The 12,324-nt window shown below is 40.2% G+C and overlaps 1 protein-coding gene across 1 annotated transcript in view; it reads left to right on the top strand.

Annotated features, from left to right (window-relative positions):
* Positions 1–12,324, top strand: part of LOC125341389 (glutamyl aminopeptidase) — a 77,892-nt gene that overhangs the window by 60,479 nt on the left and 5,089 nt on the right. Inside the window, 5 exon segments of the mRNA XM_048333390.1 lie at positions 6,474–6,624; positions 7,560–7,633; positions 8,252–8,356; positions 8,513–8,683; positions 10,193–10,333. Coding sequence (XP_048189347.1) covers positions 6,474–6,624; positions 7,560–7,633; positions 8,252–8,356; positions 8,513–8,683; positions 10,193–10,333 — 642 coding nt within the window.

Raw genomic sequence — 12,324 nt, 5'->3', positions numbered from 1 at the left:
TTGCAGACCTACCACATGCAGTAGGGAGGGAGCTATTGATGTCCACTTGCTTTCCATGTTTGGAATGTCTCTTTCTTTTCTTCTGCTGCCCTCTAGCTCCTTTATTTCCCAGAGTTAAGACAGGGAGGGCAGGGAGGGAGGGAAGGCAAGAGGAAGAAAGATTCTGCCATATTCTCTCTCTTTTGGTCTCCTCTGAACTAGGTGGGTGTGTAATGCTGATTCTTGTCCTTGGGTGGTGTTATGATGGGATTTTTGCCACCATATGCATTCTGTGCCAAAGATCTTTCTCATGCTTTTCTCTGGAGGTGGCAAAGGAAACTGAGCCGCCTTGGGCCATAGAACGATACACACATCCTTCATCCCAAGAGGGGCTGGAGTGGCAGGTCGCCCAGGCAGTGCCATGCCTTCCCTCTGAAGGCAGAACGCTAGCCAAGCACAGATTCGCCCTTTAGGTCTCACAGGGGATCAGCTCTGAGGCTGGAGTGGTTCCACAGTGCACATGGAAACCTCTTGGAGTGGTCCCATTGAAATCTATCTCCCCAGGCTTGACTTGAGGGGAGAGACTGGGACACCCCACCTCCACCAGCCTTACTAAAATGTCTCTCCCTCCTTCAGCCTGGCTCACCCTCATACAAGCTAATGGTTGGTTATCAGCAGCCAGTTTTTGTTTGGGTGCTGGAATTGGGTACCTGAAATCAGAGTGTGGGCTCTGTCCCTGAGATTTTTTTGCTCAAGACTGGTGCTCTACCACTTGATCCACAACTCCTCTCCTCCTCCAGTTTTTCACTGGTTAATTAGAGGTAAAAGTTTCTTGGACTTTCCCACTCAGGCTAGCTTTGAATAGTGATCCTCAGATCTCAGCTTCCTAAGTAGTTAAGATTACAGGGTGAGCTATCAGCACCTGGCACAAAGACTTGTTCTTTACCCTGTTAGTTCTGGAATTCATTCTGATGATCTTAATTCTTGGTTTGGAATCAAGATGCTTAGTCTTAGAGACTTGCTGAAACGGACACTGGAAGAACCTTTCATCCACTCTTTTATCATAGATTTTGTTTTCTCCAGTGCTAAAGTTTGAATCCAAGATTTCATCCTTTTTTGGTTGGTACTCTACAACTTGAGCAATGCCGCCAGCTTGTCTTTTTGTGAGTTATTTTGGAGATGAAGTTTTTCAGACTGCTTCACCTGGATTGGTTTTGAACCATGTCCTTGGGATCTCAATCTCCTGAGCAGCTATGATTGCAAGCTTGAGTCATCAGTGCCCAGCTAATTTTATTTTCTGGTTTTCCTTCTTAACAGCCTTGATTGCACTCTGCTGTCCACTGCCTGCCAGGAGAAGGGTGGGCAGGGAGAAGAGTCATTAGGTGAGGGGCAAATGGCAGTAAAAGACCATCTGCATTCTGCTAATGATCCAGGAGGAATGACAGCCAAGCTGGGTCCTGGTGGCTCCCATCTGTAATCTTAGCTATTCAGAAGGCTGAGATCTGAGGATCATGGTTCAAAGCCAGCCCATGCAGGAAAGTCTGTGAGACTCTTATCTCCAATTCATCACCAAAAAGCCAGAAATGAAGCTGTGGCTCAAGTTGTGGAGCACTAGCCTTGAGCAAAACAGCTAAGGACAGTGCCCAGGCCCTGAGTTCAAGCCCCACAATGGACAAAAAAAAAAAAAGAAGAAGAAGAAAAAGAAAAAGAATGACAGCCAATCAGGCAACATCTTTATCCTTCCTCTGTCTCTGGCAATTTAGAAGGGCTGTGTTGACTTTACCTGTGATACATCTCTTTAATATATCAGCTCCTTTCTACTTTTCTGCCATTATAAACACCAAGTTGGCAAACATAGACCACTGGGTGATTGTAAGCAACGCCAAGATTCTAGGTCTCTACGTCAGTATAATATTCCTTTTGTTGTTCTTGTTTGTCTGTTGGTTGGTCTGTCATGAGGCTTGAGCTCAGGGCCTGGGTGCTGTCCCTGCGCTCTTCTGTTCAACACTAATGCCCTACCACTTGAAGCCCTGCAGTTTCAGCCCTCCATTACCAGTTTTCTGGTGTTTGGTTGGAGATAAGAATCTCATGGATTTTCTTGCTTGGGCTGGCTTTGAACTGTGATCCTCAGATCTCAGCCTCCTGAGTAGCTAGGATTACAGGTGTGAGCCACCGGTGCCCAGTTTCAGTGTAACACTCTCATAGGTATTTGCACAGGATAACAGGACTGTATAACAGACTTCTCCTTCACCCGTCCTAGGGCTACCAAGAAAAGAAAGGAGAAGGGATTGGGAAAAGCATCAGAGATTTAGCTAATTATAAAAAAGCTGTTTTAAATGAGAGATCTAACTTAATTGACAAGCTAAGAACGAGACAACTGGAAAGATTTCAAGGCTCCTCATACCACCGGAGGCCTTGCTTGGAGTTAATTCCACACAGGCCCCTGTCTGAACCATTTTTGTTGCCCCACTAAGGGACTTGATGTGACACTGTTGATTTCAAGGTGCTGGAGATCTAGGAAAACTTTCAACCACCAAGCGACCTTCCCTACCTGACAAGACATCGTTCTTCACTCAGGCTTTCTAAGGACTGAGTGGTTTTTGCCAAATTGTGCCCAAGAAAATAAAAATCAAACATTCACTGAGTGAGTTCCCTAGCCTTTGGAAGTGCCCTTAGCTCAAGAAAAGAAAGCTAGGATTCTCTTTGCCCTTTACTCCATTTGCATTTGATACAAACTTTTTTTAAAAAAATTTGTATTTTCCTCCCTTTTCATACTGTGAATTCTACCAAAATGCTATCTGTGATATAAATATCCCAGACACCGTGTAAATGGAAGATGTTTGAATGAAGTGAATTCTCACTAAACCTGACCTTCAGAATTGCTCTCTGGGATTTGTTTCTCTCGGTTGGGAAAGAATGTTATCTTGGATTGAGTTGCCCAGAAGCAGAGACTGAAGTGAAGGTTCTGTAGGAGGCTTTGGAAAAGAGTAGTTTTGCGAGATAAAGAGTAAGAGAGGCAGGATGGTGTGGAGAAAAAAATGTTGAGCAAGGTGAGGTCTCCTTTAAAGTGTAGCTTTGCCAGATTCCACTAAGAAGCTGTAAATTGTAGCAGGGAGTAGGCCTGACTTGAGGGAAGGGAATTGTCCTTTTGTATTCCAGAATCAGGCAATCCGTAGGCAGGGCTGGGGATTTCATAATGTCTTAGGCAAGATAGATGTTTTTGGCCAGAGCTGTTCTCTGGGGAAGATAGCAACCATGAACCATCTGGGTCAAGAACTGCACAAGTCTTTGTCTTAGAAATGATTCCTTCCTTCCTCCTTCCTTTCCTCCTTGCCTCCTTCCCTTTTTTTTTTTTTTTTTTTTGTGCTCATACTAGGGCTTGAACTCAGGACCTGGATGTTGTTGCTGAGTTTCTTTTGTTCAAGGCTGGTGCTCTACCACTTGAAGCACAACTCTACTTTTGGCTTTTTGGGGAATCGTTTATTGGAGCTAAGAGTCTCACAAACTTTCTTGCCTGGGCTGGTGTTGAGATGTGATCCTTGGATCTCAGCCTGCTTTGTAGCTAGGATTCCACTAGCGCCCAGCCTAAAAGCCACTTCTTAACATGTGCATCTGAATTACCTAGGAACATTTTGGACCTCACCCCCAAACCCGATGAGAAACTACAAGAGTGGGGCTAGATAATATCTCCCAAATCTACCAGGTGCTGCTGGCTTATGCTCAGATCTGAGACTTCTGGGGGTTTCAGATGATACTACTGTTCATCTGAGCTACTGTACACCATTGCGTGCCATAATAGCATCCTTTGCAGGGAATGAAATATCCCTCCACTTCATTCTCAAAATACTCTCCATTTAATACCCACAAACAATTCAGTTTCCATCAGTATCAGGGCTCTGGAACTCAGACTTCAAGAAAAGTGATGATACTAAAAGAGGACTATTGTATGTCTGTAAGGTGTATTAGGAAAAAAATATGGCACCCAATAGTATATTGATTTTTCGCATTCAGATACATAGCATTTAGTCACAACTTTGAATCATTGGGTTTCCTTCATCTACTTATGCTAGCTGGATATTTCATTCTTTTGGCTTTTGTAACCATGGCCCATTTTACCGAATCCTCCTGCATTTTAGAAATTGTCAGCCTCTCTGGCTTCTTGATCAAATAATTTGTTATTCTTCCTAAACTTTCCTGAAGCTCTTCACTAATTTTATCCTCAGAAAGACAACTGTTCTACAGATGTTGTATATAGATGTTATACCTATTGGGGTAATAGATTCTTCAAGTGTTGTTAACAAACATTCTCAATGAAACAATTCATTTCTCAAAGTTATTTCTACTTGTAGTGAAGGAGGCTGAATAATAACAGAATAGAATTTCTCTGAGTAAGTGCAGGAAGTGAGATAAGAGCAAGAGAGAATCAGCTCTGCGTTGTTTGTCCTCAGGAAAAATCATATCATGTTATGTATGATTCCTATGTAATTCTCTGATACTAGTTTGTCCTCTAAAACTCTTAGGGGAGAAATCAAGACATGATTGCATTATCTGCTTTGAAAATCATAATAGCATACAATGCTTCTGTATTATTAAATGCAGTAATTAAAGGCCACTCTTAGTTATCTGAGCATCTTGTCATTTGCCCTAAGAGTAAAAATATAATGCTGAAAAGAAGAATTTCCTTGGTGTTCCTTAATGCTGCACTAAAACTAGAACTGTAATAGGTTCCTGAGAAAATACTTTCAAAAGATTCTAAAATCCTTCACAGGAGGCTAAAGTTGGATTTCTTAGACATTGGAATGTCAATAGATTCTTGAAACTTTCTGAAAGGGAAAAGGGTATTTAATTATGAAGAGTATTGGGAAATGTGTAAGAAAGGAGATGTTACAAAGCAAATTACAAGCTGAATTTTAATGTCCTAAGCACTAAGGATTCACTGATGCTGTGACCAATGATTTCTTTTTATGTACAATGAAATAATTTCAACAAAACATACTACAATGATATATTGAAAGTGTATGTTATACTATTTACATATTATAATCGCATACTAATTTATGAACTTAAAATTTTTTAAACTACTTACCCTTACTTAACCATTGTAGCAAACTGGCTTTTGATTCCTTTGAAGTTTTGCTAAAGTGACTTTTCAAATGTACATCTTAGTCTATCTCTCTCAATACAAATGACTATATTATTTTATGTCATACTAATCATTTTGAACAATTTTTTTTGCCAGTCCTGGGATTTGAACTCAGGCCTGGGTGCTGTCCCTGAGCCATTTTTTCTCAAGGCTGGCCCTCTACAACATGATCCACAGCTCCACTTCTGGCCTCTTTTTTTTTTTTTTTTTTGGCCAGTCCTGGGCCTTGGACTCAGGGCCTGAGCACTGTCCCTGGCTTCTTTTTGCTCAAGGCTAGCACTCTGCCGCTTCAGCCACAGCGCCACTTCTGGCCATTTTCTGTATATGTGGTGCTGGGGAATTGAACCCAGGGCCTCATGTATAGGAGGCAAGCACTCTTGCCACTAGGCCATATCCCTAGCCCCTGACCTTTTTTTTGATGATTAATTGGAGATAAGAGTCTCACGGACTTTCCAGCCCAGCCTGGCTTTGAACCTCAATCCTTATATTTCAGTCCCTTGATTAGCTAGGATCACAGGTATGAGCCCCCTGCAACTGGCCACAAAACTTTTTTGACTGTATTAGAGTTTGAACTCAAGGCCTTGTGCTTACTACGCCAGTACTCTGTTACTTAAGCCACTCTTCCAGCCCTTTTGCTTTTAGTTTATATTTTAGTATAAGGTCTTATACTTTTGCTTGGGGCTTAGTTTCGGCCTAGATCCTCCTACTTAGAACTTCTTTTGTAGCTTAGATCACAGGCATGTGCAATCATGCCCAGCAGGTTGGTTGAGATAGCGTCTTGCTGACTTTTATGCCTGGGCTGGCCTCCAGATGACCTCCTGAATAGCTATGATTATAGAAGTAACTTTTTTTAAGTCTGTAAATTGGCTGAACTAAGTCCTTCATATGTACTAAGCAAATGTTCCACCACTTTCTTTGTATACATAGTCAAGGCTGAGTAACACTCCCAGTCCTGAAGAAAACGTTTTGATTGGGCCTCAACAATGAAAAATAACCTTTAACTGTTTTATTAAAAAAAAAAAAAAAACCAATTCGGGCTGGGGATATGGCCTAGTGGCAAGAGAGCTTGCCTCGTATACATGAGGCCCTGGGTTCAATTCCCCAGCACCACATATACAGAAAATGGCCAGAAGTGGCGCTGTGGCTCAAGTGGCAGAGTGCTAGCCTTGAGCAAAAGGAAGCCAGGGACAGTGCTCAGGCCCTCAGTCCAAGGCCCAGGACTGGCCAAAAAAAACCCAATAAACAATTCTCATTAGTGTCATCTGTTAGAATTCTCAGATTTGTTCTGTCAATTGAATAGAAATGAAACTGTCTTTTTGAATTCATTGCGCTGTTTGCTTTTCTTTCTCAGAGCTCAACTTCTAGATTACAAATTGGCTTTCAACTTGACCATGTATCTTCAAAAGGAAGAGGACTTTTTACCATGGCAGAGGCTCATTTCAGCAGTAACCTACATCATTAGCATGTTTGAAGACGATAGAGAGGTCTATCCAGTGATTAAGGTGATGTGAATGCTAAAATGGTATCGTAAGAGCAAATGTTTAGAAATAGGGTGACCACTGAGGGAATTTCTTCCAGGTGTTCCCAGTGCAAATTTGGTTTCCCACCAAATGAAAGCAAAAGAAAAGTACAGTGATTAATTAGACTAATGAGGGCAGAGAGGATTTGTAGTTCAGCAGGCGGCATAAAAGTATGTATTTCAGAATTAGAAGGAATCCAATCATTAGTGTTTACTTGAAAGGTCCTGACTAGAACCCATCTTAAATGGCTTTCGTCTTTGCTATAAAGAAATGTATTCTTACCAAAACACAACATTTTCTTATTGCAACTGCTGTGATTCCTACATCAGGATTTTATTATTCGTGATTCTCAATACTTTTTCTTTGTTTTGTGTTTTTTGTAGTACTTTGAAAGGATGCTTGTAATTTTAAACAAATTCTGGATATAAATTTCTAGCTCAGCCAGGTGGCAAGGGCTCATGCCTGTCACCTTGCTACTAGGAAGCTGAGATTTAAAGATTGTGGTTCAAATGCACTCCAGGGCAGGAAGGTCCATGACAGTCTTATCTACAATTAATCACCGACCCCCACCAAAGTGTGGATCAAGTGGTAGAATGCTAGCCTTGAACAACAAAAAAGTAAAGAACAGCTAAGTGGCCCCTGAGCACAGTCCCTTAACTTTTTTGCTCAAGGCTGTCACTCTTCACTTGAGTCATACCTCCACTTCCAGCTTTTTTGCTGGTTAACTGTAGATTAGAGTCTCTTGGACTTTTATCTGCAGATCTCAGCCTCCTGAGAAGCTAGGATTGCAGGCATGAGTCAGCAGTGTCCAACTTGGATAGGAAGATTACAGTGGGGCTACAGATAACCCTAACTGAACACAGGCTAAGTACCAAGTGGTTACTCATGCTCCACGGTGCTTTCTGCTTTCGTTTCAGGAATACTTCCGAAGTCAAGTGAAGCCCATTGCCGACAGTCTGACATGGGAAGACACCGGCAGCCACATCACTAAGTTATTTTTCACCTTTTATTTTATTTAAAAAAATATTTTTTAAGTAGTTGTACAAAGGGGTTTCAGTTCAACATGTCAATTTGTGAGTACAATGCCTCTCAATCAATGTCACCCCTTCCATCATTCTCCCCCATCGCTCCCAACCCCACCCATCCCTCAATGTTCCTACTTCCATTTTCACATGTGTACATTGAATATTGTAACTACATTTGCCTACCATTCCTGTCTCCATGTGTCTACCCTCTCTTCCCTCAATTTCATACCTCTACCCCCTAACACACCTTCCAGCTTCCTGGTGTTCATGTTATGAAACTGAAAGTTCTTTTTCAAAGGAGTTACACCATTGGCATTCACCTCTACATACACCATACGTCAGTTGTGATGGTTGTGTCCATATGCATATAATCCCTGTGTATGGTTGCATCTGTATGTATAATCTAGATCTAACTTGCAATGTGTGAGGAAACATGTTCTCTGTTTCTCTGAGCCTGACTTTTGGCTTAACATAGCTCCTACCTTTTTTTAAAACCAAGATTTCCTTAACCTGTGTTGGTATGTCTCAAGACAGGTTGGAAAGTGCTTAAAGGTGATGACTTGGTGTTGATTTGTTCTTTGAAGGTTGCTCCGGGCCTCTGTGCTGAGGTTTGCATGTAAGATGGAAGATCAAGATGCTCTCAACAATGCTTCACGGTTATTTCAGAGTTGGATTGCTGGCAATGGAAGGTGACTGTCAATCCTCTTTTCTTTCCTTTCCATTTTTTGCAGTTCATTTAGATGACTATTATTATATAGAATCAGAGTCAATCTTGCATTCCTCTTCAGAAGACTTTAAACTGAGCAGTGATGATATGAAATCTCTGAAACGCTTTCTTCTCCTAGCATTCCTGTGAATCTCAGGCTCCTGGCCTATCAGTATGGAATGCAAACATCTGGAAATGAGACTTCATGGAATTATACGCTAGTCCAATACCAGAAAACCTCACTGGCTCAAGAAAAAGAAAAGCTACTCTACGGATTAGCATCTGTGCAAGATGTTGCTCTTTTGGGAAGGTAAGTTTGCTTTTGTTTAGTTTCCCAGGCTGAGGATTGAACCTAAGGCCTTAGGAATACTGAGCAAGTGCTTTATCTCTGAGCTACATTCCCAGCCCAAGCCGGGCTTTAATTTTATCTATGTGCCTAGTGTCCAATAGTTTATATGTCATGGCTTCTCTAAGACTTTAATTCATATACTATGATTACTGCATTACTTTTCAAAACACTACTAAAATTATTTTATAAGAAATAAAATATAAGGTTTTCAAGATGTAATATTGGCATAAAACATACAGAAATGAAGTTGGGTGCTGGTGGCTCATACCCGTAATCCTAGCTACTCAGGGCGTTGAGATCTGAGATCATGGTTCAAAGCCAGCCCCAGCAGAAAAGCCGAGAAAGTGTCTGTGAGATGCTTATCTCCAATTAACCACCAGAAAGCTGTCACTTTCTCATACCCATGTTGGGCCTAATGCAAAGACTGAGACTGAACTGCATGATTTTTTTCTCGAAGAGTGGGAGGCAGGTGTGTGTTCCAACTTCCCAGAAAGCTTGGACTCCCCTAACAGCTCCCCTATCATCTTTCTCTAGTCCCTCACTTAGGATACATTTCAATACTCAAGTCTAATAGCCTGGCTCTTGATGGATTGATGCAAACAGAAGAGATATGGAATTATCTTTTCCTTTTTAACTGAGGTTGGCTCTCAAAACTGTCTCACAACTGAAGAAGTTAAACAGTGAATGCTTTGTTAGAATTATTATCTCTTAATCTCCCTAAAGATGTGAATAAGCCAAGCCGATGAGCAGAAAGCCACAAAAAAAAACAAGACTAGCAGAATATGAAAATATATCTGATCTATTAGCAATATTTAATCTGTTTACAAGGGATCATTCTCATGGTAAATGAACTATGCATTGGTCTTGTTTGGAAACACTTTGCTCATGACAATATGTGTTCACATGGTCTTTGGTTACAGTTAGAATTCTAGTTAAAACCATAACATCAGAGTAGTAAAATCTCTCCCTTTGGTCATTTAATTTATCTTGGACTATTATATGTGTTATGCTGTAATCATAGTCAGCTAACCTATCCACATAGGTTATATTAGAACATTGTTTCTTGCAACTCAGAAAAAGCAGACAAATTTTAAATCTTACTGTCAGCAAATATGAGCTTACGTGCTTTAGCTTATGAGATTTTTTTTTAGTATCATGGGTTAATAAGTGAGCAAAATGTTTCTATTCAATAAATGCTCCTTTAAAATCAGTCATTACATTTCTGTTTTTATTGTGTTAGGATTTCCACAATGATTCATTTTTCATGTTCTTGTAGCCCTCAAAACCATATATGATTATTTACAAATAGCTAAACATATCAGAGTTTTTATTATCTTTCCCTGTTTGCCATATTTAATTCATTTTGTCAGTATCTCAAGAGCTGGCAGGAAAGCTATGTTCATTGGTATTTAGCTAAGAGTAAAAATGAAAAGTTTTATTTTAATTGTTTTTCTGTTTGGTTTTTCATAGGTTTTTGGAAATGCTCAAGGACCCAAACCTTATTAAATCTCAGGATGTGTTCACAGTCATCCGATATATCTCCTATAACAGCTATGGGAAGACAATGGCCTGGAATTGGATACAGCTCAACTGGGACTTTCTAGTGACCAGGTGAGCTGATTAGTAATTGCCTATTGTTTTCTTTGTTTGATAGTATCTCCAGCCCCCTTCCTTTTCTCCTTAGTGTACTCTTCCTGGTAGCATACATACCATATCCGAGGTGGCATCAGAGGTGGTGATGCTTATTTTAGGCCCAATTCTTTTTCTGGAGATTGTTGGTTCCAATTGATGTATGAGATTCTGAAATGTGGAAAGATGACTTAAGTTATATTATTTGTAGTTTTGTCAAAACAAGCTAAATATAACTCTGTTTACTGTGCTAATGCCTGGCATAATTCCAGGTTCACAGTTCTTAATTAATCTCTGCTGAAAATGAAATGAGAATCACTGGACTTGCCTTGTGAGAAATACAACTATAGTGGCAGCTTTTCGTTCTCTTCTCTCTTCTGTCCTATGTTTCTGTGGTGCCATTGTGTCCATCTGTGTTTCCTTTCCTTCAGGGATTCACACAATATCTCCAGCTCTCAACCATGATTTCTTTGGCTTCGTTGTGATTGATTTTTGCCTTTTCTATTCTTATGACAAATGAATTCATCTGTCTCTGAAGACTCATTTCTGCATGCCTGTGTGTATGCATTGAATATACAGTATCTGTGTGTTTATAGTTATTTTGAGAGAAGGCATGGTTTGTGACTAAATTAACCTATTAGGAACTTGTTTTCTGGACACAACAATTTATACTACGCAAGCTAGCACCATTCACTTTACAAGGTATATGCCTAATGATATATGTGGCATATAGTGATATCTATCTAGCCTTGAATCATGGTTGTCCTGATCTCAGCCTCCTGAGTAGCCATGATTACATGCAGCTAAAACTTTTTTTTAATGCATGATTGTAAGGAACTCATGTGGATGAAGTAAAACAATTGCTTTAGAATTATGAAAAGATAAGTAGATAAGGTTTTATTTTGCAAAAAGAAATGACCATTTGCTTATTTTTTAACTAAATAAGACATTTCCCAAGGCCTATTCGAATAGCGCTGATGTGATTTGTTTGAAATAATGAATTTTTTTCATTTTCAAAAATTAGATTATCGGGGCTGGGGATATGGCCTAGTGGCTAGAGTGCTTGCCTCGTATACATGAGGCTCTAGGTTCGATTCCCCAGCACCACATATACAGAAAATGGCCAGAAGTGGCGCTGTGGCTCAAGTGGCAGAGTGCTAGCCTTGAGCAAGAAGAAGCCAGGGACAGTGCTCAAGCCCTGAGTCCAAGCCCCAGGACTGGCCAAAAAAAAAAAAAAAATAGATTATCATTATACCTTAAATTTTAAGAGAAAAATAGATTGTACTTTGACACAGAGGTCACTAGCACTGATCTTAAGAGTAAATGTATGGGACTCAATAAAGTTGTTTTTTTGTTTTTTTGTTTTTTTTTTTGCCAGTTTTGGGGCATGGACTAAGGGCCTGAGCACTGTCCCTGGCTTCTTTTTGCTCAAGGCTAGCACTCTGCCACTTGAGCCACAGCGCCACCTCTGGTCGCTTTCTATATATGTGGTTCTGAGGAATCAAACCCAGGGCTTCATGCATGCTAGACAAACACTCTTGCCACTAGGCCATATTCCCAGCCCCCTAAAGTGATTTTTTTTTTCAAGAAAAGTAAACTGATAAGCTTTTTTCAGAGATAGTTTCAAAACTCTCACCCTGGACCTTCAGTATTTCCTCATAGTCTAATTATTTAATTTTCATGAGATATTCTTTCAAATGGCATAACCACAAAATTCTACAATTTCACATGTCTGACAGTTTCACAAATAATATATTAATTATGCTTGACTTGAATAGAATGGGTACCCTGAAGAACCTGTCTAAGGCAAAATAAACAGAAATGAGCTTAACTCTGTTTCCAAAGTCTTGGACATTTTTCCCAGTCTCAGTTTGAGTCTTATTGCCTCTATTTCTGAACAGTTTACTGCCACTGTAAAATAAACCAGTTGCCTTCTACAAAGATTTTATCATGTGATTTTTATAATAAATGAT

Source organism: Perognathus longimembris, chromosome 24, assembly GCF_023159225.1.
Source record: "Perognathus longimembris pacificus isolate PPM17 chromosome 24, ASM2315922v1, whole genome shotgun sequence".
NCBI classification, from domain to species: domain Eukaryota; kingdom Metazoa; phylum Chordata; class Mammalia; order Rodentia; family Heteromyidae; genus Perognathus; species Perognathus longimembris.
This window is presented reverse-complemented; position numbering and strand designations above follow the sequence as displayed.